The sequence below is a fragment of the Physella acuta genome, unplaced genomic scaffold, assembly GCF_028476545.2.
Source record: "Physella acuta isolate Inbredline_101_S28 unplaced genomic scaffold, ASM2847654v3 ptg001738l, whole genome shotgun sequence".
NCBI lineage: Eukaryota > Metazoa > Mollusca > Gastropoda > Physidae > Physella > Physella acuta.
The window spans coordinates 1-27927 of NW_026733249.1; the positions used below are offsets into that span (position 1 = coordinate 1).

Here is a 27927-nt window from a genome sequence, read left to right on the forward strand (position 1 = left end):
ACGGTGAGGTAACGGCTTCTGCCAGCACGTGAGATGTGTACTCACACGACTCGTCACAACATCCACAAGACACGAGCAGGTACGAGGGTTTTGTCGCCAAGCTACCCAAGGGAGATCAATAAGAAATATTTCTTGTTCTCTCACAATCGATACATCAATACCTGGATTTGTCGTGAGGGGTCGGGGTCAATGTGACCCCAGGTGGAGATGAAAACATCACTGTTTAATGTGACCCCCCCCCCCCCCTTCCACAAGGTAGAGATGAAAACATCACTTGTTGTTGTTATCGTTATTCTCCTACACCAGCATCAACAGCAGAAATTGGAAGATTTTTGTTGGCCGAACAAAGCTGAGATTCTCAGTTGATCAGTTGCTGGGCTTGTGGTCGAGGGTAGGAATCTACAAGACCCGAGTCAACAACCAATGTTGAAGTACGGTAATAACGTGTGGTTATGATGGCTGTCCTAGAGTCTGAACGTGTGTATAAGGGCTCGTTCTTTTTAAAACACTTCTTTGGTGTGAAGAAAATCCCGAACATACAATTATCGATGTCAAAGTAACGATGACGCATTGGCTAGTATGTGCACGTGTTATGGCATAAAATAATGACATAAGGAGAGGTTAGCATGAGTAAGGTAATTAGATTGAGGTTATTATACAGATTATGGATTAAATTTAAAAAAAAAAAAGGTGGTGGATTCAACAGGTGGACAGGATTAAACTAGATGAATATTGATTAAACAGGTAGACAGACAGGTGATAGGTTAAACAGGTAAATAGACAGGTGATGGGTTAAACAGGTAGACAGACAGGTGATGGATTAAACAGGTAGACAGACAGGTGATGGGTTAAACGGGTAGACAGACAGGTGATGGGTTAAACAGGTAGACAGGCAGGTGATGGGTTAAACAGGTAGACAGGTGATGGGTTAAACAGGTAGATAGACAGGTGATGGGTTAAACAGGTAGATAGACAGGTGATGGGTTAAACAGGTAGACAGGCAGGTGATGGGTTAAACAGGTAGACAGGTGATGGGTTAAACAGGTAGATAGACAGGTGATGGGTTAAACAGGTAGACAGACAGGTGATGGGTTAAACAGGTATAATTACATGTATGAAACAACTCACCTGCATCATAATTATGACGTAACTGACGGATGACGTTTCGTATCTTGGTCCTTTCAGCTGAGTCGGCAGTTTGTGACAACTGGGGACAGGAGATGGGGAGTAAGTTTTACACCTGTAACTTTTAGAGAAAGTTGTACACCTGTAACTTTAAGATTTAGTTTGACAGAAAACACCTCAATACAAATTGTTGGACATCCTGTAGATAGCAGATTGCACTGGCGATATCATCTACATAAGTTCAGATGATGACCAATGTTTAGCTAGCTAGGATCACATCCCAATCAACACCCCACATGCCCCACACCCCACACACAGAATCAGACCCTGTTGAAACATAAGATGATAGATCAAGCCACGCCCACTCTCGTAGTTTGTGACATCACCAAGGTGAACTCACCAACTTCTGCAACTCGTGAAGTCCCGTCAGACCCTTGTAACTGTGAGCAGACGACAGGCCTGGTCCAGCAGACACGCTGGACACGTCCGAGTGGTCACTGGACGCAACAGGTGAGGATTCTGACAGGAGATAAAAACGTTGTTTACATTATTTTTTAAAAATATTTTTACAAGAGGAATACATAAGCTCGTATAACATTGCAGGATAGTAGACAAAAACTGATTCGACCAAATGCCATCGCTATTAAGTGTTTACAAACACAGGTAAGTTGCAGGTAAAAGTTGTCTTACCAGTCAAACCAGAAAACGACAAACAAATGAATGTGTTTAATTAATTAGTTAATCCAGAACCAATTATGTGATGCTCGGGTTATTAAAATAAACTTTCTCCCAGCCATGGAAAACTAAAAAAACTGGACACGTATGGTCAAGCTGGGTGGGTTAAAAAATACCATGTGCGGCGTTGGTAGCCCAACAACGCAGAAGACAAACTGGATACTGTAATACATCCGTCAAACCAGTGGTTCTCACACTCTAAAACTTCCAGGTGCCAATGTTTAGTAATTATCCTATCACGTATACCTCAGTAATTAATTAAATATTAAAGTTTAAATTTTTTTAAAATATTAGTTATATTCATCTGCCGAGAAACCACCCATACTAATACATTATAAAAGCCCATCTGCCCAGAAACCACCCATACTAATACATTATAAAAGCCCATCTGCCCAGAAACCACCCATACTAATACATTATAAAAGCCCATCTGCCCAGAAACCACCCATACTAATACATTATAAAAGCCCATCTGCCCAGAAACCACCCATACTAATATATTATAAAAGCCCATCTGCCCAGAAACCACCCATACTAATACATTATAAAACCCCGTCTGCCCAGCAACCACCCATATTAACACATTATAGAACCCCATCTGCCATATTTGAGAACCCCTCACACACATTCCAGCCGGCTGCGTTCTACTACACGGTTAATTAATTTACCGTCTTAATTTACCGACTTCCTGTTATAGTTACCTACCCTTGTTTGCTGTGATTGCCTACATATGAAAGGCGCTCACACTTTTTACGCTAACTAGCACCATAAAAGTCAATTATACTACACTCCCCCTCCCCCACACTACTTATCCAAAAACATTTAGGTGTTATTCCCTATCCCTCCCCCCATATAACTGCCCCCCCCCCCCCCATTATTTGGAGTAGATTAGTGTGCTGGTAACGTGCAGCTGATTGCCGTGTCTCACCAAGTTTAACCCTCTATGTGTGGAGTTTTTGTCTCACCAAGTTTAACCCTCTATGTGTAGAGTTTTTGTCTCACCAAGTTTAACCCTCTATGTGTGTGTGTGTGGGGGGGGGGGAGTCAAACGTCCCCTACCCCCATTGTTAGTACATACAAAGTAACTTGCCCCCCCCCCCCCCCCATAATTGTCACTGAGTCATATGTTTTGCCGTCATTAGTAGAGTTATTTGCCCCTACTGCCAGAATAAGAAGATTGAATGCCCATGTGGTTTAAAGATGTGGCCAAAGTACAGACGTTGACCAACTGACCATCATGAATATGTTGAGACAACTGACACGGTCGTGTGCGGTCTTGCTTAATTTGTTAGAGCAAAAAAAAAAATGAGCAGTAAAAACACCCAAAGCACCAGCAATGTATTTAGCGATTGAATAGCTATTTCCTTTATAAATAAAACATATGAGGGTCCTATACCATGCTACACGTTACTTTCTTTACTCCCAGGTCGAGGGTTGGTACCGAGGGCAAAAAACGTACGACTAACGTGATTTATTGAATCTGGTTTATGGTTTTTATAGCAGTTTCGGTCTGACCTCTTCACGCTCAGAGAAACCTGGGAAGGACAACAGGAGAGATTATTCTCCCAAAAAATTTATTACCTCCCCTTCCTAGTAGAAAACGTCTGCATTAATGTTTTAAAAGTTGAGACCTGATTTAAACAAGTGGGTCAGTGGTCAGTTGGTGGAGTAGAGTTTATCTTGGCTAAGTGTTCATTTAGTAGAGTAACGTTTATTAAAGTCAGTAACAATGGGTCCCACTGTGGGGGGGGGGGGGACTTGGAAAGGTGAAAGGACGAAAAACCTCGTCAGTCATTCACCGTCTGCACCGTGCCACACAGAACCCAGTAAAACATCAACTCACCACAACTCAGCTACAGCCGTCCTGAAGTGGGGAATGTTACACATCATAAACACATCACAAACACATCACCAGAACATACGACACACCAAAACAGCAGCACGCACACACCGTGCTAACACCGCCGCATTAACTCCACTCTACTTGAGCTGATTCAGCTCCATCCATCTGGTGCACTCACGGGCAGGGGCGGAGACTTAGCACGTGACATATTGACCCGGGGGGGGGGAGAACAACAGAGGTGGAGACAGAATATATCACATATTGAGGGGGGGGGGGGGGGAGGGGCAGAGACGGAGATGTAACACGTGACATATTTAGGGGTGTTAGCGGTGATGCATGTGTGAGAGGGAGGGGTTGACTTAAAACCGAAAGTATTCCGCCATTTTTGTTGCATGGACTTGCAAGAAAAAAAAAGCAGTTGGGTACAGAAGACGTTTTACTAACATGTAAAGCAGACGACAGACGGATTGGCCGTGTGCACTTGGAACTTATGTGGCGAGACACAGCCGGGATATATGGATGGGGGGGGGGGGGCGGGGGGGGGGGCGGGGGGTCATACAACACGTGCATTACAACTGTGTTGTTATTATTTGTTTTCTTGTATTTAAAACGTCGGGAATCTATCGCGCTGGTTGGCTGACTAGTGACTGCCCACAGCGGGTTGGCTGTGTGTCGGGTTCGCTGTGTGTCGGGTTCGCTGTGTGACCTTTGACAGCGGGTTGGCTATGACCCATCTGAAGGGTGACAGTTTACATTTGAATCATGGCCGTTTAGCCCCAAACCACGCGACCAACAAATATTCTCAACCAACAAACCAACACATGGTTTCCCCCCCCCCACTCCAACACCTTCCTTATAACCTTTGAGAAATGTAATTTTTTGACCTTTGACCTTTCTCCATTAAAAAGTCCACCCAGTAGCCGAGTATGACGACAAAAAGTTTTGTTTATCGTCCACCAGCTGTTTTTATTTATGGGATATTCCCGTTCGCCTTTTGATTTATTTCCATTTCTTTAAGTTCTGGCCAAACATGAACATGTTCCCAGTAATCGTCCAGTGAACATCTGTTGTCTTTGATCAATCTTAATCCGGTATCGATTCCACGCACGTCAAGTACCGAGATTAACCGAGTAAGTCTCACGTTTGATAACGGCTTTTTCAACGTTTTCAACCAACTAAAGGTCTAAACTTGTAATCAATACATAGCTGAAATAAAGTTCTTGTTTTTCAACTGTTTAAAGGTGTATGAAATGCATTTCCAAAATAAATTTCATATAAGCATATGACCGTGGCTTATTTAGCCAAGTCGTTAGGCTGTCGGACATCATGTGGTCGTCACTAGATATAGTTCAAGAGTTGCGATGGTCAAAATTTATTTTTAAACAACAGTGAGTTTGGAGATTTTATTGGTATCGTAACTTGTGTATTTCTGTCATCCTAAATTTTAAACTTCTATCTGTCACAGACCTTTACAAGTTTGGTCACGCTAGAGAAGTGATTTTTGTCACGCCAGGGAAAAGATTTTTGTCACGCTAGGGAAAAGATTTTTGTCACGCTAGGGAAAAGATTTTTGTCACGCTAGGGAAAAGATTTTTGTCACGCTAGGCAAAAGATTTTTGTCACGCCAGGGAAAAGATTTTTGTCACGCCAGGGAAAAGATTTTTGTCACGCTAGGGAAAAGATTTTTGTCACGCCAGGGAAAAGATTTTTGTCACGCTAGGGAAAAGATTTTTGTCACGCTAGGGAAAAGATTTTTGTCACGCCTGGGAAAATATTTTTGTCACGCCAGGAAAAAGATTTTTGTCACGCCAGAGAAAAGATTTTTGTCACGCTAGGGAAAAGATTTTTGTCACGCTAGGGAAAATATTCTCTCACCTTGGATGCCGGTGCTCCGTAAATGGTGACCTCTGACCTCCAGCATTTTGGCGCGGTTTCGTTCAGCAGACTCATCAACGGCAATCTGAAAAACAAGGAGAGATTTGGTAGAGCAGGATTTGGTAGAGCAGGATTTGGTAGAGCAGGATTTGGTGGAGCAGGATTTGATAGAGTAGGATTTGATAGAGCAGGATTTGGTGGAGTAGGATTTGGTAGAGTAGGATTTGGTAGAGCAGGATTTGGTAGAGTAGGATTTGGTAGAGTAGGATTTGGTAGAGCAGGATTTGGTAGAGCAGGATTTGGTAGAGCAGGATTTGGTACAGCAGGAATTGGTAGAGTAGGATTTGGTAGAGTAGGATTTGGTAGAGCAGGATTTGGTGGAGTAGGATTTGGTAGAGTAGGATTTGGTAGAGTAGGATTTGGTAGAGCAGGATTTGGTAGAGCAGGATTTGGTAGAGCAGGATTTGGTAGAGTAGGATTTGGTAGAGCAGGATTTGGTAGAGTAGGATTTGGTAGAGTAGGATTTGGTAGAGTAGGATTTGGTAGAGTAGGATTTGGTAGAGCAGGATTTGGTAGAGCAGGAATTGGTAGAGCAGGATTTGGTAGAGTAGGATTTGGTAGAGCAGGATTTGGTGGAGTAGGATTTGGTAGAGTAGGATTTGGTAGAGTAGGATTTAGTAGAGTAGGATTTGGTAGAGTAGGATTTGGTAGAGTAGGATTTGGTAGAGCAGGATTTGGTAGAGCAGGATTTGGTAGAGTAGGATCTGGTAGAGCAGGATCTGGTAGAGCAGGATTTGGTAGAGCAGGATTTGGTAGAGCAGGATTTGGTAGAGCAGGATTTGGTACAAATACATTGTTGAAACAATCTAGGTTGTAGATCTTTATGTAAGATTTTCTTGCCAGTGTTCTTAAAGTAATTATAGAAAAGTTAATATTTTGGGGCAGTGGTTTTTAGTGACACCTTGTGTGACAGAGGTGTGTAGTGACACTTTGTGTGGTAGAGGTGTGTAGTGACCCCATCTGTAACAGAGGTCTAACAATCGGCCGACGGCCAGTAGACAATTATTTTTTTTGTATTTCCAAAACTTTAATCTGGTTATTTCCCATATTAAAGGAACTGATAACATTGTAGCTGACTGTTTGTCAAGAATGTAACACTTTTTTTTTTATATCCACATTGATCATGTGAAATTTTTGTGGTTTATTATGACCATTTACAGATGATTTGTTTGGGTGATTTTCCCTGTCTCATGAAATGAGTTTTTTGTTTTCTTTTTTTTTAATATTTATATTTTATTTTGAAGTTACATAGATTCTTATATGATCAGCCGTTTAGGTACTGCAAACAATTATTTTTTTTATACAAATTAAAATTACATTTCTTTAAATTATTTTTTAAAATATTTTTTTATCTATTTCTTTTTTTGTGCACTTTTGGTAGAAATGCAATATTTAAATAGAGGCGTGTACAAGGGAATCTAATATATAAAGCTCAGTTCTGTATGTAATGCATTTGTATGTCGTTGGAATTGTACGAATTTAAGTGTTAGAAAATTAGCGTGCGCATTTGTCTAAATTTATGAGCTAAAAAATTACCATTGAAAGTGTTGGGAAATAATTTTCATTTTTCAAATTATAGTAATAATTGTCGGCATGTTCATTCAACACAAGTTTTAAAAAAAATATCATCTTTTACAAAAATTCTAATTATGTCTTTATTTAGTCCTATAGCACTTACTTCCCTTTGATAAATTAGGAAAAACACAATTACTTCCCTTTATAAGACCATTGCATTCCGTGAAAATAATTTACTTTTTAATTACTTTGTTTTGGTGTTGGGAAAAAAAATAATTACATAATTAGCGGGGATTGATCAAGTGCAAATGTTGTAGGTATTTTACGGATAAGCTTGGAGTATTAAAATTGTTTATTAAATTGAAACAGGCGCGTTCGTTTAAGTGAGTGCAAAAGACTGTGAATAAGTTGGGGTACTATAGTCGTTCATTAAGCTAAAACAGGTGATTCCGCCCCGGGCGTTTATGTTCGCGTTAGTGTTTTCTTTGTGTTTAGGTGGGTTTGCGTTAGTGGTTGCGTTTTAATTTGGTTCGTTTTTGTTCTTTCTTTTTTCGTTTTTGTTTGTGTTTTTTTTGTTTGGGTTTGTATTTGTGTTTTTGGTTGGTTTTGCGTTTGGATTTGGTTTGTTTTCGTTTGCTTTTTTCGTTGATTTTTTTTTTTGTTGGTATTGGTGTTTGTGGTTGGGTTTGTTGTTAGGTTTTTGTTTTCGTTTGCTTTTTTGTTTGTTTTTTCTTTGTGTTTGTATTGGTGTTTGTGGGTGTGGTTGTGTTTGTTGTTAAGTTTTTGTTTTCGTTTGTATTTGTAATTGTGTTAGCGTTATGTTTGCGTTTTGTTGTTTTGGTTTTGGTTGGTTGTGGTTTGGGTGGGCAATGCCGGGTTTATGATGATTACTAAACACACAGGTAATGGTCTTTAACAGAAAGGTTTTTCACAGAAGCCAGAGCAGGGCCTGGCCGGGACGGCTAGTATTTGTTATAAATCAAAAGCTTAAACAAAATTTCGATGATTAAATAGTAACTATTTAATAAAGCTAATAGTTTCTAATTTAAAATAAAGTTGAAAATAATTTAGAAATTATTGAAGTTAACCATTTGAATTAGTAACTGAAAACAATATATAATTATAATATCTGCAATTAAAAACAATGATCAGTTTATTATTTATCTCAAGTACAGCTATATTTCTCTGTATTTTTATAACTGTTATTTTTTGTCTCCCTTATATTTCTCTGTATTTTTTTAAATACAGCTATTATATTATTTGTCTCCCTTGGCCATTTAGTAATTTTAAGATGGCAAATAGCCCACCATCAAATCCAATTAAAATTAACTAATATTCCACATCTAAATGTTTAACCAATGATAAAAAAATTATATTAATTATTGACCACTACTTCTTCTTCTTCTTCTTCTTCGTTCTTAATTTTTGAATATGGTGGAGGATTCAGACAACAAGTCCAACTTCGTGGACAAACCGGACTGTGGTTTCCAGTTTGTCAGGTGTCCCATATAATTTTTTCCCTGAGTGGGGTGGGCTGGGGCCAGTGTCTGCCTCTTGCCTGGCTATACAGAGTACAATCCTGGAGTATGTGCTCCGTGTTTTCCGGGGCCTTGCCACTACAGTTACATATCTATCGCGGTCTATATAGTTATATTTGTTTCATGTTCATATATTGCACATATTTGCTCTAATTTTCGCGACTACCAGTTTGGAAATCTCAGCATGATTGTATTCGGTTGGGTTCGAATCCACTCAACTCTAGTGACTCTAGTCGGGGAAATTCACCGCGGCTGGGCGTAGTGCTGAACATTAACTAGACGTTCGTATGTCGAGGTAAGAAAAGGTGAACTCTACTTCATTTATCTTTTATAGACCTTCTGGTTTGAATGTGTAACTTCTACATTCAGGACTTGAACAATAGTTTACGAACGTGTGGCTTAGTTCTAAAAATAGACTGCACTTACTCACCCCATTAACCTGACTGTCAGGTGTGTTACGGATCAATGAACTCTAAGAAATGGTTCACTGATCTATTATGCACGTGAAGTATGCGTGTAATCGATTACAACAGGATCGATACCAAGGTATCTAAACAACCGACATAACGCGAATTCATTATTTATCCCACTCTGTACAGTTGCTACGGAAGTAATTACACAATTACCTATGCTAATGTATGTACATAACTTAAACCAGCTGCTCTTGTAGCGTGAGGGACGACAATTATCAAAACAAATTCATGTCGTGGTCTGAAGAGTCTTACTTTAACTATGTTTATTTGTTTTATTTGTTTTATTTGTTTTATTTGTTTTATGTGTGAGCGGATGTACAAGAAGACTACATTACTGTCTTCATTTGTTCACTAAACAGCAGAAAGCTAATAAGGGTAAGGGAAACAATCAGAGACAAGTGTAGGCAAACGCTATCGTCTCCCTTGCCTCTGATGGTTTTATAAATAACTTCTTCAGGGTCCAACCACAGATCCATAGATCTGAAACATCCACAGATAAAAACTAATAGATCTAAAACATCCACAATTATCCTCTGGGATAAAGTTAAGAATGCTGTGTCAGCAGTTTGACATAACGAGATGGACATTATTTTAACAAGACAACACAAAACAATGTTTACTACAGCACTAAATCTCGTGACTAAACACACGGATCAAAGGTGGTGAGTACAGCTGTACGACTTGACCCTAAACCTCCCAGCCACCCACATGGGTTAGTGTAGTTAGTCGTCCCCCCCCCTCCCAGCCACCCACATGGTTAGTGTAGTTAGTCGACCCCCCCATCGACCTACATGGGCTAGTATAGTTAGTCAACCTCCCCCCCCCCCCCCCCATCGACCCACCTGTGTTAGTGTGATTAGTCGACCCCCCCTCTCCCAGAGACACACCTGAGTGTAGTTTAGTCGACCCCCCCCTCCCAGCAACACAACTGAGTGTAGTTAGTTGACCCCTCCCCTCCCCCCCCCCCCCCCCACACCTCCCAGCGACACACCTGAGTGTAGTTAGTCGACCCTCCAATGTTCTAGTACAGTAGGTCAAAACTCACATAAACACTAGACCTAAAATAGATCAGCCGTGAAATGTTACCATCAAAGATTAATCAACCGCCATTTTAATCTCGGCTAATCCCCTACGTTTCAGATTAACGAAACATAAAACACAAATTTATAACTCTACCCACTGGTAATGGCACTAAATCAGAAATTCAGTTCCATTAACATTCGTACACACACAAAAAAAAGCTTTTCAAAAGGCGGTAAAAAGGTGCACAGAAGCAGACGACAAAGCTTCACGTCTGCCGGCGAACGTTTCGTTGTTAACTTGTGAGGGTCAGCTATAGATTTTTTTTTACCTCCTGCATTGAAGATCTCTAACTGGAATACAAATGAAGTCGTGTGTGCATTGAGCGGGCGGGTGATTGACGTCATTAGGGCCTGTCTTTGGGAAGGTCGTGTTTGTTTAACGAGAGACCCACCCGTGCTGCGAGATCCCTACCGAGACTTGTAAGGTTTCTTTATTTGCCCGAGAAACTTATATTAAGACAACATTTATATGGAGCTTTTCAAACTGTAGATCGAACGTGGTCGTGTAGTAGAGCAAAGGAAAACTAGGTCGGGGTTTGTTGGTTTGAATGCTGAACCAGATTTTTTAAAAATTATATGTCAAAGCAGAGTCATACAGCCCTAATTGGTACTCAGCAGTAGGTAACCTACATAAACTTTTGTATTTCCTGAAAAATAAACGGACCCGCGGCCGTCAAAGCTGCTATAACATCTCATAATAAAGCTGGATATAATTGTTTAAATTATTTAATACGGTGGGGGGGGGGGGGCATTAAACAAAGGGCGTCCTATTAACGAAACAAACATTTTCTACTGAGTTCTAAGCTGACCACTTAACCTTTGACATCAACCATCGGATTATGTTTTCTAAAATAGCAAAGTTAGCTGAATAAAATTGGACATATCGGTGCTTTAGCTGCACCAAGAATTTACCAAGCGAAGGATCTTTACATGAACGTCTAACGGACAAAGGGAAGTAACAAATAAAATTCTCGCTGCTGACTGGTTACCGGGATTGTTGTAAGTGGGCGGACAAAGTAAAGGTGAGGCTGACCTTGTTAGATGAGGACATTGGACAGGGCCATATGTGGAAGATGGGGCCCTTTACGCAGGTAAGAGGGTCACAGAGAACAACCGAAGGGGCCCTAGGGTGAAGGTCGATGACGGGGCCCTAAGGTGAAGGTCGATGACGGGGCCCTAAGGTGAAGGTCGATGACGGGGCCCTAGGTACAAGACTGTTGGCAGCCGTTAATTGGCAACTAACGAAAATCGCCGTGAAAATTATTTTTAAGAGAAGGTTAACTTCTCCTAAATTATGTACAATCCATTGGTCATTCTGGTCTGTTGGTCATTCTGGTCCATTGGTCATTCTGGTCGATTGATCATAGACCAATGACGTCAACCCGATTCTACCGTGTATGCCTAGACTTCTATTAGATCAAAAAGCCATTCATGACATTCTAAAACTGAAGTGGGCATTGCGATCAGCTAGGCTAAAAATAACCACGGTTAATATTAGTCTATCGAGTTAGCCACGGATGGTTGACCATCTGCAGGTGAATCAATCGCCAGTCAAATAACCAGCGACTGATTTACAACACTGGGTTGGTCCAGATAATGACCTTTATTTAATTGGCTGGACAGATTCAGCAGATGTGAAACACCACACCCAGAGGCCGGTAGTTACACTACACACAGAAAGCGACAAAACACTAGATGGCAAATAATTTCTGATGGTATCAATTCTTAATTTAAACCAGCCACATTTCTGGTAGAAATAAACTTTAACCTTGAGATTTTTTGTGAAATGTAAAAAAAAAGTTTTAATTAAGAGGTGCAAACACAACACAACACAACCATAACAAGCTGGCGTAAACCGAAGGTGAACCGAGTGCAGGATGAAGTTTGAATGCGAGGGTTTCTTTTATCTCATGACAAGTTAACAGGTCACGTCGCTTCACACTTTGTCACAAAAATGTCAAGACGACCTAATTAATTGCTTTAGCTTAGGTTTTAAAAAATAAAGTTTTAAGCCATTGTAGGTTAGAGAGTGTGTTTGTGTTAGGTGTGTATGTGTCTACGTGAGTCTATGTAAGTGTCCATGTGTGTATGTATGTGTGTATGTAAGTGTCCATGTGTATGTATGTATGTATGTGTGTCTGGTTCCATGGGTTCCCCACCCATAAATCCTTCACTACATCTTCCAACACTCCATGTACAATATTAGATCTCCCTACCCTATGGGAGCAGTACACGTGACTTGTGTTGCTATAATTATCCCAACTACAAAAACTGTACACACATACACAAACATGATACATACTGGGACAAGGAACATGGAAGCTGTGAAGACAAGCATGTAGCCTAAAACTTTCGACCAACACGAACTTACCATATCTCTAGAGCCAGCTAGTCCAGTTTCGGTCAACAGCCTCGATCTGGTGTCCGTGGCCGCCGGAGTTGACCCCCGTCTTGACTTTGACCTTGAGTAATCCACGATGCTAGAGGACGCTCTACGGACCGTTGATTTCAGGTACGCCACGGCATCCGTTTCGTCAAAACTGTCGTCATCAGCGGCGGCGCTGTAATCCAGTGCTGAGACCTGGTTTACCAGTCGGGAGTCGAACCTGCTCTCTTTGTGATCTGAGATGTGGGACCTGAGATGGGCCTGGTCAACATGCTGAGTGACCGCTCGTTGACCCACACTGCTGGGCACCCGGCGCGGCTTCAAGTCCGACATGGGGTGCAAATAGATATCACGTGACTTCCGGTCATCGGAAGTGAGAGCGTGGCTAGATGGGATAGGACCGTCGCTCAGGAACTGGGGGCTGTAGAGAGACCCCCGCCTTTTGTCTTTTGACCCCCCTGGGTGTGAGGTGTACTTAGACCCCCCTGGGTGGGAGGTGTACTTAGACCCCCCTGAGTGTGAGGTGTACTTAGACTGGATGTTCTTCACGTTTTTCAAAGCCTCGGCCAACTTTTCACTCGCGTCCAAACTCGTGTCCGGAAATGAAAACCGTCTGTATTCGGTTGAGGGTTTGACGAGCTTCTTAGCGAGGGAAGGAGAAAGGTTTGGCGGGAAAGATTTAGCAGACGACGATCTGGTCTGAGAGTGTTGGGTGGAGAAGTCAAACACGTCATGTCCAGAAGATCGTCGGGTACTTTTATAGACGGCCTGGCCCGCAGGTGAGACACCAGGTGAGACACCAGGTGTAAAAACATCTTCGAATGAAAGCGAAGGTTCACGAGGTCGATGAAATGGACTGTCCACGCTTCTGACGTCACCGTGGTCGTCACCTGAAGCTCGACCTTTGACGTCATAGTTCGTCTGTACCTTGTTTGATGATGTAAAACCTAAAGGAGGTAGAGAATTGAGAATAGAATTTGTAACGTCTTCTCGTTTTGTCGTGGGTGGGTTGCGATCCCCGCCCGTGTGGCTGCCATTCAGATGTTCCGCGGCGCTGGTTGACGCAGGAGGATTGCGAGGCCAGTCGTCAGAGGATCGATGGAAATCTGATTGTAAGAGTTGATCGATGGGCTGGGTTTGGCGCTTGGAGAGTTCGTTGACCTTGAGGAGACTTTTTGACCGATTCAACAGGTGGGTCATCTTCTTCTGGCCACTGTAGAGGTCAGAGAGAAATTTGCTCTTGGTCCGCTGGTCAGTTGCGGCATCGGAGGTCGCGTCAGTGAGATCCGGAGATCCCAAATTGGTGGTGTTTGGTTCAGTGTGAGAACCTGTTGAGTGAGACGTGGCTGGAGGCTCAGGCGTGAGAACCCTCGAGGACGCTGACGTATGAGGCTTCAGAGTTTCTGAACTGAGAACCCTCGAGGATTCGGACGTGTGAGTCTTTGACGCTTCAGAATTTAGAACCCTCGCTGACTCGGATAAAGGGACGGAATGAGTTTCTGATTCTGAAAGAAGTTGTCGGCCTTTTGCCCTTAGGGCGGAGAAAGATTCAGACCTGCTTTTTCTGGCCTCGTTTTGAGCAGCGCTGGTCACATGACGGGAACCGGAAGTGGGTGACGGGTAATGTTTTCTGAGGTTTCCTTCAAAATCCAGCCGCACCGGGTTGTCGGTTGGGTGGTTGGCCGGGTTGTGGAGTGACCTGTCATGGTCTGGTTTTGTTGCCGATGTCACGTGGTAGCTCTCCCTCCTGCGTGCCTTATGTGTCGCTAACAGCGCGGGGTGGGGCGGGCTGGCAGTGTTGGCAGACGACGATGATGAAATCTGTTTCCAGCTTGGACTGGTCACGTGGTCGGGGTACACAGAGTGGGATCTCGGCCTCTGATTGGTCCCCGCCCCCATGGAGCCACGCCTCTGCAAGCTGTTGTTGATGTCATTGGCCATCTGCAGGGCCGCGTGGGCGTCCGCGGACTTGGGGGAGGGGCTGGAGGGGAGGCCACTCTCGGATAGCATGACAGAGTTACGTTTGATGACGCGGTAGGCCCCCATGATCATGGACGACCTCCGCCTCTGGTCGGGTCCGAACTCGGGGGTCATCTGGGGGACGGCGGTGGTCGCCATGTTGGTGACCTGATTGTCTGAACTGTCCTGGTCGTCACAGTAGTAGCCGCTGTCCGTCGAGCTACCTGCTACATCTAAGCTACACAAGTCCGCTGGGACAGAATGGCTACAGGCTTCTAGTTTCTCAGCCTCGTTTTGGCTAAAAGTTTCATCTCGGCATTTTCCGTTGATTCTCCTCTCCCTGTTGGTCAGTCGGACGCGCTTAACTTCTGCCTCTGAGTTTGACCGTCTGATGGGCGTCTGGGCATGACCATTGTGTAAGTTCAAGGACGACGGTTGCGTTCCCGGGGTGGCAAATCGTTTCAAGGCCGCGCGGATCTTCCGCCTCTCCGGAAAACTTGAGCTCCGCTCTAGCTGTGGACCAGAGAAGAAAAGATGAGTTTTTTACATCTCAACAACAAGCTCGGAAAATGAGGTAAAGAAACGTCCATATGTATGTCTGGTCTGCTGAAGTCAAGAAATGTCGATATCTATTACAGGCCTGCTACAATAAACAAACCTCCCTCTTCCCCCCCCCCCCCCCCCAACCCACATGTCAACGCCTGCAAGTTCTGTATACCTGACGTGTAGATAATCATCAACATATCTGAGAACTTTCCAGACAAATTTCCATAATTCTGTACTGTTGGTCCGTGGGGCGAGGGGCCTTTTGAAACATATTTTAATAACACAGAGGACAGGTAAGGGACCAGGTAAGGGGACCAGGTAAGGGGGCCAGGTAAGGGGGACAGGTAAGGGGACCAGGGTACATTGTTGAGGCGCTCTGTGTTTGGTATGATCAAATCGATCGATCGGTGTGTTCGATAACCAATGACGTTAGATATGGCAGCTCTTGTGTAAATTCTATGTGACTCTTGTGTAAGGTCACGTGGGTTGAGGGAGGGGACAGGTGAGAACAGGTTGTGTAGTGCAAACAATTAACACCTGTTTCTTAATCAGACGATCAGGGTAAGATAACATGAGTTTAAGAAGGTAACATTTCCTGTCGGACATACCAAAAGGTGAAATATATAACTGGTCACGTATTTAGAGATTTCGTCGAGCGGACAGACAAGATAATCAATTTAGTCATTAATATATGTAAGTAGCCACAAGCTGAATAGTAAAGGTAAATAGCCACAGGTAAATAGCCACAGGTAAATGTCCACAGGTAAATATCCACAGGTAAATATCTACAGGCAAATAGCCACAGGTAAATATCCACAGGCAAATAGCCACAGGTAAATAGTAAAGGTAAATAGTAAATACTATATAGCCACAGGTTGATTGCCGCAGGTGAGACAACCTAGGTAATTGGTTCTGTGAGATTAGTCTAACGACATGTCTTCCCAAAGGTTTAGGATTAAGACTATGATTAGAGCTAAAAGTATTGTAAGGATCAGAATTGGGACAAAGTTTAAATCATTAGCGGTCAAGTGGATACAAAGTAGGCCTATCAATGCTATAGTCTAAATGTAGGACGAGTGGACACTGGTTGAGTTCAGAGTTGTCCAACATCTGGAGCGGCACTCCCAGATACGCGGACAATCAAGTGGTGGTAAAACTGTTTGGTCAATTTTTGTTTTGTACCACTGTCTTGTCACATTTAGTTTGATTTTTTTATAAGTAGTCAGCCCAAGGTCGTGAACTTGTATTGAGCTGCTCAAGGTCGTGAACTTGTGTTGACCTGCCGAAGGTAGTGAACTTGTGCTGGCCTGCCCAATGTCGTGAACTTGTGTTGACCTGCTCAAGGTCGTAAACTTGCGTTGACCTGCCGAAGGTCGTGAACTTATGTTGACCTGCTCAAGGTCGTGAACTTGTGTTGACCTCATGGCAGGTCACCTAGTGAGCTATCTCAGTCTAGTTGATGTAAATGAGGTCACGGGGATCCTACAAGATTTACTCGAGGTAAATCTGGGTCAACTGTTTGATTGTCTGGAGGTTGCCGGGGAAGCTACAAATATTGTGTCAGGCCCCCCCCCCCCTCCGTCCCACCTGTAATCACGGTACCTGCCGGTGTATGACCAGTGCCGATTTGTGGGAAGTTATGTTTGTCTGTCATTGTCGGCCGGAGACCGAATGTTTGTCCACGATCGAGTGTCTGTGGAGACAGAGCCTACAGACAGGGCCGAGTCTACCGACAGAGCTTGATAAAATACAGCGTACTTTTGTTACGTGGAACGAGGCGTGGTCGAGAGAAAATATAGCGTTACGAGCCGGCCCGCGGCATAACATACGCCGCTATTTAGTTGTTTCTAATTTTCAATAATTCATAATTTGTGAATTCGACAGTACCAACGCTGACACTGAAAATATTTCTTTAAAACACTATAAGTAGCTCGTTAAGGACCATAACCCCCCCCCCCTTCCTTCCCCTCCCCCCCCCCCTACGTTTAAAATCGTTGGCTCTGCTTGTAAACATTTAGAGTGAACACAGCTCACTAAAACCATGTAGGGGTGGGGAGGTAGGGAGAGCGTTTGCAGCTTGTTTTCTAACGGCTCGAAGAGGAGAATTATATATATCGATGTGAGTGGCCGAGCCCCCATCACACTTGCTCGAAAAAATTTCAAAAGTAGATATTAAAATAGGCTAGAAAATGTTGGAACAGATGAAATAATGAGATAGATCAGATAAACTGATGAGATAAACTGATGAGTTAAGTTGGTGAGATGAGCTGATTAGATGAGCTAATGAGATAAACGCTACACAACACAACTTATGAAATGTTGAAAGGATGATATTTTCTGCAGTGAGATAACTGGCTGAGTTACTTCGTCTAATAACTTTAATAATTAGATATAATTAGAATAATTATTTTTTTCAATCGTTAGGCAACTTGAACAGCACGCATCTCCTGTACCATCCCATCATCTCCCCAGTATAACCGATCAGTTTCTTCCAGACTTTTTTCTCCGGGGGGGGGGGCACTTGAAATCTTCGGGGGGGGGGGGGGGGGGCGGACACTGTTAAAAGTATATATTTTCTATATAAATTATATAAATTTCATTTCGTTCGGGGGGGGGGGGGGGGCGGTAAAAAAAATTCGGGGGGGGGGGGGCTTCCGGCTAACCAAATTGTCTAATCATCCAGCTCCTCTGTTTGCCTAACTGTCCACTCCCCCCCCCCCCCCCCAGTTTGTCCAAATGTCCGGCTTCCCACGACGCCGATCCCCAATCGCCGCCTCTAATCTAAGCCCCGACGCCCGTCCATTCACCAACAGCAAATCTTGAAGTTTGAAGTGTACGAGTCGACCACTTGTCAGTCGCCGGGAAATCTTTACAAATGTTGGCCAGATATCTACAGCTTACAACAGAGGGGTAGCGACCCTTACCGGCGCCCGGGGACAAACTTTCGATTTGCACTCCCCCCTTTCAAACATTCGATTTGCACCCCCCCCCTTCAAACTTTCGATTTGCACCCCCCACCTCAAGCTTTCAATTTATTTTTCCAACCCATTTTCGCGGCCCCTAAGGTCGGCGCCCGGGGACATATGTCCCCCCCCGCCCGTCCCCCTCGCTACGCCTCTGGCTTACAGATGGCCATCTTTACAAATGTTGGCCAGATATCTACAGCTTACAACAGACGGCCATCTTTACAAATGTTGGCCAGATATCTACAGACGGCCATCTTTACAAATGTTGGCCAGATATCTACAGCTTACAGACGGCCATCTTTACAAATGTTGGCCAGATATCTACAGACGGCCATCTTTACAAATGTTGGCCAGATATCTACAGCTTACAGACGGCCATCTTTACAAATGTTGGCCAAATATCTACAGCTTACAGACGGCCATCTTTACAAATGTTGGCCAAATATCTACAGCTTACAGACGGCCATCTTTACAAATGTTGGCCAAATATCTACAGCTTACAGACGGCCATCTTTACAAATGTTGGCCAAATATCTACAGCTTACAGACGGCCATCTTTACAAATGTTGGCCAAATATCTACAGCTTACAGACGGCCATCTTTACAAATGTTGGCCAAATATCTACAGCTTACAGACGGCCATCTTTACAAATGTTGGCCAAATATCTACAGCTTACAGACGGCCATCTTTACAAATGTTGGCCAAATATCTACAGCTTACAGACGGCCATCTTTACAAATGTTGGCCAAATATCTACAGCTTACAGACGGCCATCTTTACAAATGTTGGCCAAATATCTACAGCTTACAGACGGCCATCTCTACAAATGTTGGCCAGATATCTACAGCTTACAGACGGCCATCTTTACAAATGTTGGCCAGATATCTACAGCATACAACAGAAGGCCATCTTTACAAATGTTGGCCAGATATCTACAGACGGCCATCTCTACAAATGTTGGCCAGATATCTACAGCTTACAGACGGCCATCTTTACAAATGTTGGCCAGATATCTACAGCATACAACAGAAGGCCATCTTTACAAATGTTGGCCAGATATCTACAGACGGCCATCTCTACAAATGTTGGCCAGATATCTACCGCATACAGACGGCCATACACGATCAAACATTTCTCCCGTGCAGAATGCCAGTGGAATGTCTTGTATTTTTATCTCTGGGTTGATATGGCCACAAAAAAAATAATCCGTTTGTTTTTATCCCGCTGATAAAATGATTAATGTTTTTCTTTTGTCAATGGGTATCATGTTTAATAAAGCACTCTGGGATATGGGGGCCATAACTCCAGATTTGAAGCAATCGGTGGGAGATGGGATTACAAAAGATTATCGCATTTGTATTGACGCGATTTTAAACAGAAAGTATGTGGGGGGGGGGGGGGGGGATGTAACGGTACAACCTTGCCGAGTATAAGCGAAAGTACGCTGCAATTGTTTTGTTTATCGGAGAACATGCCATTATGGCGTGGAGATTATTTCTGCAAATTATGCATTAATTATGACAAAACTAAACAACAAGGCCTTTATTAGGGTTAAGAAGTTACGAGTCTGTTCAGATTTATTATTCTTGACATATTTTTGGCACAATAGGAACAGTCAGAGGCGTAGCGAGGGGGGGGAGTACATATGTCCCCGGGCGCCGACCTTAGGGGGGAGGCACCAAACTGAAAGTTTGAGGGGGGGGGTGTGCAAATGAAAAGTTCGACGGGGAGGGGGGGGGGGGTGCAAATCGAAAGTTTGTCGATGGGCGCCGGGAAGGGTCGCTACGCCTCTGGGAACAGTGGAATAGCAAACAGCTTAGTAATGTGCTGTTTTCTTTTCCAAATGTATTCTATCTCGTTCTACGAGGCGTGTGTAATAATAGCATGGGAGATCACCCCCGGTGTACTAAAGCGGAGCTATAGAAGATAACTTGGTGTACATTAAAAGTCCGCCCTTTGAACATGTACATATAATTCAAGGGACTGTATCCCAACACCATTGAATTCGGAACTACAAAAAGTTTTCAACAAAGATTTGGAGGAGTTGGCTGGTTGAGTGATGGATGCTACAGGAGATTTTTGCCAATGCAAATTACGGTGACAACTGGATACTGGACATATCTGAAGGTTATTTAGGTGTGCAAACACCCACACGACCAGGTGTAGCATTAACCTGTCACATGTGTGTATGTGCCACATGTGTGTATGTACCACATGTGTGTTTGTGCCACATGTGTGTATGTGCCACATGTATGTATGTGCCATATGTATGTATGTGCCATATGTGTGTATGTGCCACATCTGTGTACGTCCCACATGTGTGTATGTGCCACATCTGTGTACGTCCCACGTGTGTGTTTGTGCCACATGTGTGTATGTGCCACATGTGCCACATGTATGTATGTGCCATATGTGTGTATGCGCCACATGTGAGTATGTGCCACATGTGTACCTGATTAATTTGTCCACAACAATCTCACAGAGATCGATAAAGGTTTACTGTATGATTCATTCACGTCTGACTGCCAGACTTATAATTAGACTGGCTAATTAAGAATTAGGCTCCTCGCCATGCCACACTAAATAACGTTTTTGTTTGCTGGTAAATTAGTTTTTTTCAACAAAAAGACTGCATATTTTTATAAAAATTAACATATTTACTTACACGATCTAAATTTTACACATACTCGGCTACAATACGTCTTAGTCTTATGATCACTTTTCACAACACAGAATACAAAGTTTTGTGTTTAATCACAATTCTAGAATCCCAGAAAAAAAAAATATCAGCCACTGAAGCAGCGATCAGATCCATACACAGATCACCTCCAATGACGGTCAGAAATAAATCAGCCTAAGGAAGTGATCGCTGAGATCCGTCACGGGTGATCGCACCTGTTCCAGACCTCACGGAACTGTTAAGCCAGATACGACCAATCACTTAGAAATGCCCGCGCCGTTTTTTGCCCGTCTACCCCAACACGAAATCAAGACTTTAAAAAAAACCCACTCGAGTACCGGCTCGGTCTAGTTTGACAATTCGATTCCTTGTCGTCACGAGAGTTGCCTGAATAGCGCCTGCTACTTTAGAAAAACATTGTCGGCACAAACAGACAGGTGGAGGTCGTCTGCTGTTACGTTGTACACATAATTTAATTGCAGAACAAGCACTGATTGCACCCTGGAGCTACTCCCCCGCCCCCAACCCCTGACCCACTAGCCTGGAATGGAACGGTTGTTGGAGTTTATATATAAGACATCGAGACAGACTTTTGTTACATTTGCTACAAGTCGAGCAATATATATATATATATATATATATATATATATATATATATATATATATATATATATATATATATATATATATATATATATATATATATATATATATATATATATATATATATATATATATATATAAGCGTTCGACCCACTAGGTTTGCTGCCATAACATTATTTCTGACGCCCTTTGTTTACAACCACTCAGTACGAGGGCTTTAACTCAGATTGTGTTTGTTGTACGTGACATTGTAAGATGGCCGTCTTCGATCTGTGGCTGTTTGATCCTGGGCCACTTACATGATCCGGGGCCACTTACATGATCCGGGGCCACTTAAATAAATCTAGGCCACTTGCATGATCGGCAGCCGTTTACATAACTCTGGGCCACGTACATAATCCTGGGCCACTTATATAACTCTGGGCCACGTACATGATCATGGGCCACTTATATAACTTTGGGCCACGTACATGATCCTGGGCCACTTATATAACTCTGGGCCACGTACATGATCCTGGGCCACTAACATAAAAGCCTAGATGGCCCTGCATGGGGTCAGTCCTATATCAATGCCGTAGTGCCGTTCCTTTATTTTCTACTTGAGATTGAGTAGGGTCTTGTAATATACCTTTATATTACTAGAAATCTTCGTCTATAGATTTTTAGTTTATATTCGACGTCTCGTATATATCAGGTGACCAAAATTCACACATGACTGGCCCTTGTAAAGGCCAAGTTTCTTGTTCGTATGTCCTCACTAGCCGAGGATTTCCTCACTAATTGTTTCCCCTTGTTGAATCGTCTCCCTTTGAATATCAGTGGCGGTGATCTCTATGAGAAGCGATCGATAATTAATATCCAACACAATCGGAATACTTGGACCTATTTTTTTTTATTAATGCGACACGTCCAGGCCAGGTTTGAACCGCAGCAGTTATGGACTAGGTGTCACGGAGGTTCTCACACAGTGGTACATGGGCACCTTTCGCCGGATAAAGGTCTAGTTTTAAATTGTTTATAAGTGGAGATTGGTGATACAAAAATTATCATAACGTTAATCATTGGCTAAACGTCACACGTATTAGGTCGCCATGGTCACTGGCTAGCGGCCATAATTTTGTGTATATGATGGTCAGTGACTAAGACCCCAATCATTAGTCCGCCATACATTTGGACTGTAGAAGTTCAGGTAGAACCGAATGTTTATTAATGTCCAATAGCACTGCACTTTAAAACCAGCCATGTCATTTACATATTCATTGTGTTAATATTTACATATTCATTGTGTTAATTCTAAAATCGTAGCCGTGTGTCTAAGGTTTGCTCTCTAGGGTACCAAAACTGGTTTATGTAAGCACAGGTTTATGGCCGACACACACAGACATAAGGCCGACACACACAGGCAAATGGCCGACACACACATGTAAGGCCGACACACACAGGCATAAGGCCGACACACACAGACATAAGGCCGACACACACATGTAAGGCCGACACACACAGGCATAAGGCCGACACACACAGACATAAGGCCGACACACACAGGCAAATGGCCGACACACACAGGCATAAGGCCGACACACACATGCATAAGGTCGACACACACAGGCAAATGGCCGACACACACAGGCATAAGGCCGACACACACATGCATAAGGCCGACACACACAGACATAAGGCCGACACACACATGTAAGGCCGACACACACAGGCATAAGGCCGACACACACAGACATAAGGCCGACACACACAGGCAAATGGCCGACACACACAGGCATAAGGCCGACACACATGCATAAGGCCGACACACACAGACATAAGGCCGACACACAGGCATAAGGCCGACACACAGACATAAGGCCGACACACAGACATAAGGCCGACACACACATGTAAGGCCGACACACACAGGCATAAGGCCGACACACACAGACATAAGGCCGACACACACAGGCAATGGCCGACACACACAGGCATAAGGCCGACACACACATGCATAAGGCCGACACACACAGGCAAATGGCCGACACACACAGGCATAAGGCCGACACACACATGCATAAGGCCGACACACACAGACATAAGGCCGACACACACATGTAAGGCCGACACACACAGGCATAAGGCCGACACACACAGACATAAGGCCGACACACACAGGCAAATGGCCGACACACACAGGCATAAGGCCGACACACATGCATAAGGCCGACACACACAGACATAAGGCCGACACACAGGCATAAGGCCGACACACAGACATAAGGCCGACACACAGACATAAGGCCGACACACACATGTAAGGCTGACACACACATGCATAAGGCCGACACACACAGGCATAAGGCCGACACACACAGACATAAGGCCGACACACACAGGCAAAAGGCCGACACACACAGACATAAGGCCGACACACAGGCATAAGGCCGACACACAGACATAAGGCCGACACACAGACATAAGGCCGACACACACATGTAAGGCTGACACACACATGCATAAGGCCGACACACACAGGCATAAGGCCGACACACATAGACATAAGGCCGACACCTACAGGCAAATGGCCGACACATAAGATCAACACAACAAAGCTGTGTCCTGCTTGCTACACTACTGTAACACTGACAGTGTCTTTTTGTGGGCACTTTGGCAGGCTTTCAGCTGATTAATTGAAATTGAAATAAGAGCGTCCTGGTTTAGAGATTAGTACATTTGCTAATCTCTAATCCCGCCGCTATCTGCTTATGACGTAGTTGTGAGTCCCCCACCAAGATGTGATCAGGGAAAATGTTTGTCTAGTGTGGGGCTACGGTGGCATGTAGCAGGGGTGTCATAGGGAACATAGATTATATGGGAACCAGGAGAGACACAGGGAACCAGGAGAGACACAGGGAACCAGGAGAGACACAGGGAACATAGATTCAAAGGGAACCGGTAGAGACACAGGGAACTTAGATTATAAGGGAACCGGGAGAGACACAGGGAACCTAGATTATAAGGGAACCAGGAGAGACACGGGGAACCATGAGAGACACAGAGAACCTAGATTATAAGGGAACCAGGAGAGACACGGGGAACCTAGATTATAAGGGAACCAGGGGTGTCATAGGGAGCCTAGATTCAAAGGGAACGAGGAGAGCAACAGGGAACCAAGGTTGTCACAGGGAACATAGATTCAAAGGGAACCAGGAGAGACGCAGAGAACCAAACATCTGAGTCCAAGTGGTCAGTAGTCTAGTCGTTATGTAAAGTCTAACGGCTAACAAAATAAGTATAGCGGTCATCATCTAAGCAAGTCGCCTCTGACTAATTAACCAGTACGTAACAAAGTCCAGATTCGAGGTCTATACATCAGAGTTTGAGGACCTGTAAACAGCTCTCAACAAAAGGTTAGGGTTTTACACCGGCAATTTAAACCAGCGCAGCATTCGGCTTACTCGTGTCCTTGTGCACTAGACGATGACGGCTCGAGGGAGAGACTGTCGGTGTAAACTCCGAGGGGGTAGGAAAACTCGACAATGGCGATAAAACTTGTGGACGACACTTCATCGTGTCTGACGCCACCAATCAAGTGTGACGTTTATGGCAGGACAAGTCCACTAGGGCGGTCGGCGTTGTTGTTTAAATATAGGAGCAACTTTTTACAACCGTTAAGTGGTGATTTAATATCACAACAAATAACAGCTTCTAGAGCTCGGGCTTCTTTCGGTGACTGAGTTCCCTCCTGGCACGGGACTAATGGCAGTGACGTAGGCTGTATGTTGTTATGTCTGTGGGGGAAGGTGGGGGGTAAGGTTTCTTCCAGGCATCTCTTCCAGCCCCCCCCCCCCCCCCGAACGAAATGGAATTTATATAGAAAACATACTTTTACTTGTATCCGTCCCACCCCCTGGAAATTTGGAAAACGAAGCCCCCCCCCCCCCCCCCCGCGCCAGGAGAAAAGTCTGGAAGAAACACTGGTGGGGGGGGGGAGGAGGGATAAAAGCAATTCACACACATAAACACTGTCACTCAGTACTAAGTGTGGATCTTTAACTTCTACAGATATCCCAGCACCACACACACACTCACATGCACCAACTTATACACGTTATCCTGACTTATGACGACAATGCCTCACTCCCTACTCTTTGTTTATGGAAGTCACAAATGTCATTATTGTGATGTATTTTAAAGACAGACACGATTCCACGAACAATTTAAATATTTCTCGATAACTTGGAAGTTTGAAGGTTAGGGGAGTGTACACGGACATTAAACCTGATTTTTTTTTCTACATGTGACGGTTCTTCTAATAATAAATTAAAACAAGACCCTGAAAAAAAAAGTACAAAATTCCCTTTTTCAAAGACGCATAAATGTTGTCATACATCAGACAGACAAGGGGAATAACCCGTGTCAGGTTTAACAAGACAGAGTGACGAACACAACGCCCGCTTTGATTATAATATTAGAACGAGGCTTCCCCGAAGATGGAATTTTTTGATAAGGGGGAAGACACAACGAAAGCACATTTTTTAAATTTAATTTTAATTGACCGATTTTTAATATCGATCAATAATGGGGCGTGTGTTGTGTAGTCTTTGAAAAAATAAACACTTCGATTAAAGGTTAGACTAATGACAAGGATTAGTGTCTGGTTTAGGCGTAATCTAAATAGTTTCACATATAAGGTCAGTGTAGATAAAACAAAATGTAAACAGTAAACAAAATCAGTAAACAAAGTCAAACAGTATGTGGACACAGGAAACCAACGTCTGCTATTTCAACATGACCAGACGTGCACCTGTGCTGATGACGACAGCCAGTGGCCATCTGGTCAACAGCGCCAGGCCAGACAGCTATGACACTTAAAGTAACAGCAATACTTCACTTTCATCGAATTAAATTTTTTTACGGCCAGGGTAGGTAGGGCGTAATTCTAACACTCGGTTAGGGTTAATTAGGTTAATTAAGTACCACTACTGACTATTAATTGCGTAACTCATATGTAAAATAAGGCTGTAAATATGTCAATAACTGAGGCATGGTACACATAACGCTGAAACTACCCCGAAGGGGGGGGGGGATGGGTACAGACAAAACATGAAACTGGACGTTAAAATGTGTTGAATCGGTTACAATAAATACCTATTTTACTTTCATCAACAAAAATTAATCGTAACAAAAGAAGAAGAAAAAAAAAAGCCAATTCAAATACATTTTTCAATCAACTTTTTACTGATGGTCCACGCGACTATAGATATACCTAGTTCAAATTTTTAGTTTGTTTTTCTTAAGTCCATCTCGAAATTCCAATGGGACGATTTCTTTCTTTGAAGATAAATTACATATCTAATGACATCGCAATATCTCATTAACAATATTAATACTAAATAATTCTTTAAATATTAAAGCTATATTCAATGACAAAAGGTGCTAATGATCACAGGTGAGCTAGTATTCACAGGCCTAGAGCCGATTGGGAAGCTAATGAGAGGTGGCTTAGATCATTACTGGCGTTTAGAGTTAATATAAATAACTAGATTCTAACTGCGTATCGGGTTTTATGCCTAAAACAAATATTTTTAGTCTTGTGAATTGTCGATCAGGAAAGAATAACTATTGTATCGCTTTATAAAAGCTTAAATGTCGACTATTATATTATAACATTTCCTAATAATAAATGGAATGAAAAAATAAAAGTGTGTTAAAAATCTTTTTAAATTGAACTAAAAATAAGAAAAACTTTCTTTCTGCAGAAACATATTTCTAATAGCAAAAGCTCTAGATCTATATATTATTAGCAGATATTATACCTAAGTGAAGAAAAGGGCTATTTTCTTATTTTTAGTGCATTCATAAGTGTGTTATTGGCCTACAAAAATTTCTACATCTTTAATATTGCACAAGAGCCAAAGTAAAAATCATTTTTACATTGTTTAGTGAGCAGCAGAGGCCGTCGCTAAAACTCTACTCTAAAAACTACACAGAATTTTTTTCTAAATCCCATTTATATTTTACACAATTATACTGGAAAATGCTGTAGTTATCCAGTATATTAACATTTACATTATATGCTTTATTCTTGTCTTCAACACTACGTCGTTGTCATGTTAGTCTAACAGATATAAATCTCAGCAAAAAAAAGTATTGCAAATTTTACATTTTAACACAAAATGCCCGTAGAAACATTAGAAACTGCAAGTGTAATCAACATTATCGTGCATTTGTGTCATAGATTCGATGTACTCACCAAGTTGCGTAATAATGTTTCATCCCGTCCAAGAAATTCATTATAATCCATAGCGTGTGGGGCCTAAATATTACCCAGAGATTAAACTCACGACATTTTAAGCCATGAAATATGGCCTGTGTTTTTTTCACACTTTATAAACAGCGCACCTGTCAGCTAGCTCGTTGTTTGCAGACTGTCTCGTTGTCATCGGTAAACAGCTCGTGGTGTCTCGTGGTGTCTTCTGGTTTCGTTTCACGGCTTCCAGTCACGTGTGTTAGCAGACGTTCAGAGATCTGTCGTCTGTAGATGCAAAGGGT

At 43.0% G+C, this 27927-nt stretch overlaps 1 protein-coding gene across 1 annotated transcript; it reads right to left on the minus strand.

Moving 5' to 3' along the window:
- Positions 1 to 1128: 1128 nt before the first annotated feature.
- On the minus strand, positions 1129 to 27714 carry LOC131930204 (uncharacterized; the record flags this gene model as incomplete). Its single annotated transcript, XM_059286616.1, has 5 exons — positions 27629 to 27714; positions 12618 to 15104; positions 5579 to 5663; positions 1526 to 1644; positions 1129 to 1207 (listed from the first exon to the last, which is right to left on the minus strand). Coding segments are annotated over exons 1-5 (2821 nt in total), but the record flags the coding sequence as incomplete, so codon positions are not given.
- Positions 27715 to 27927: the final 213 nt, after the last annotated feature.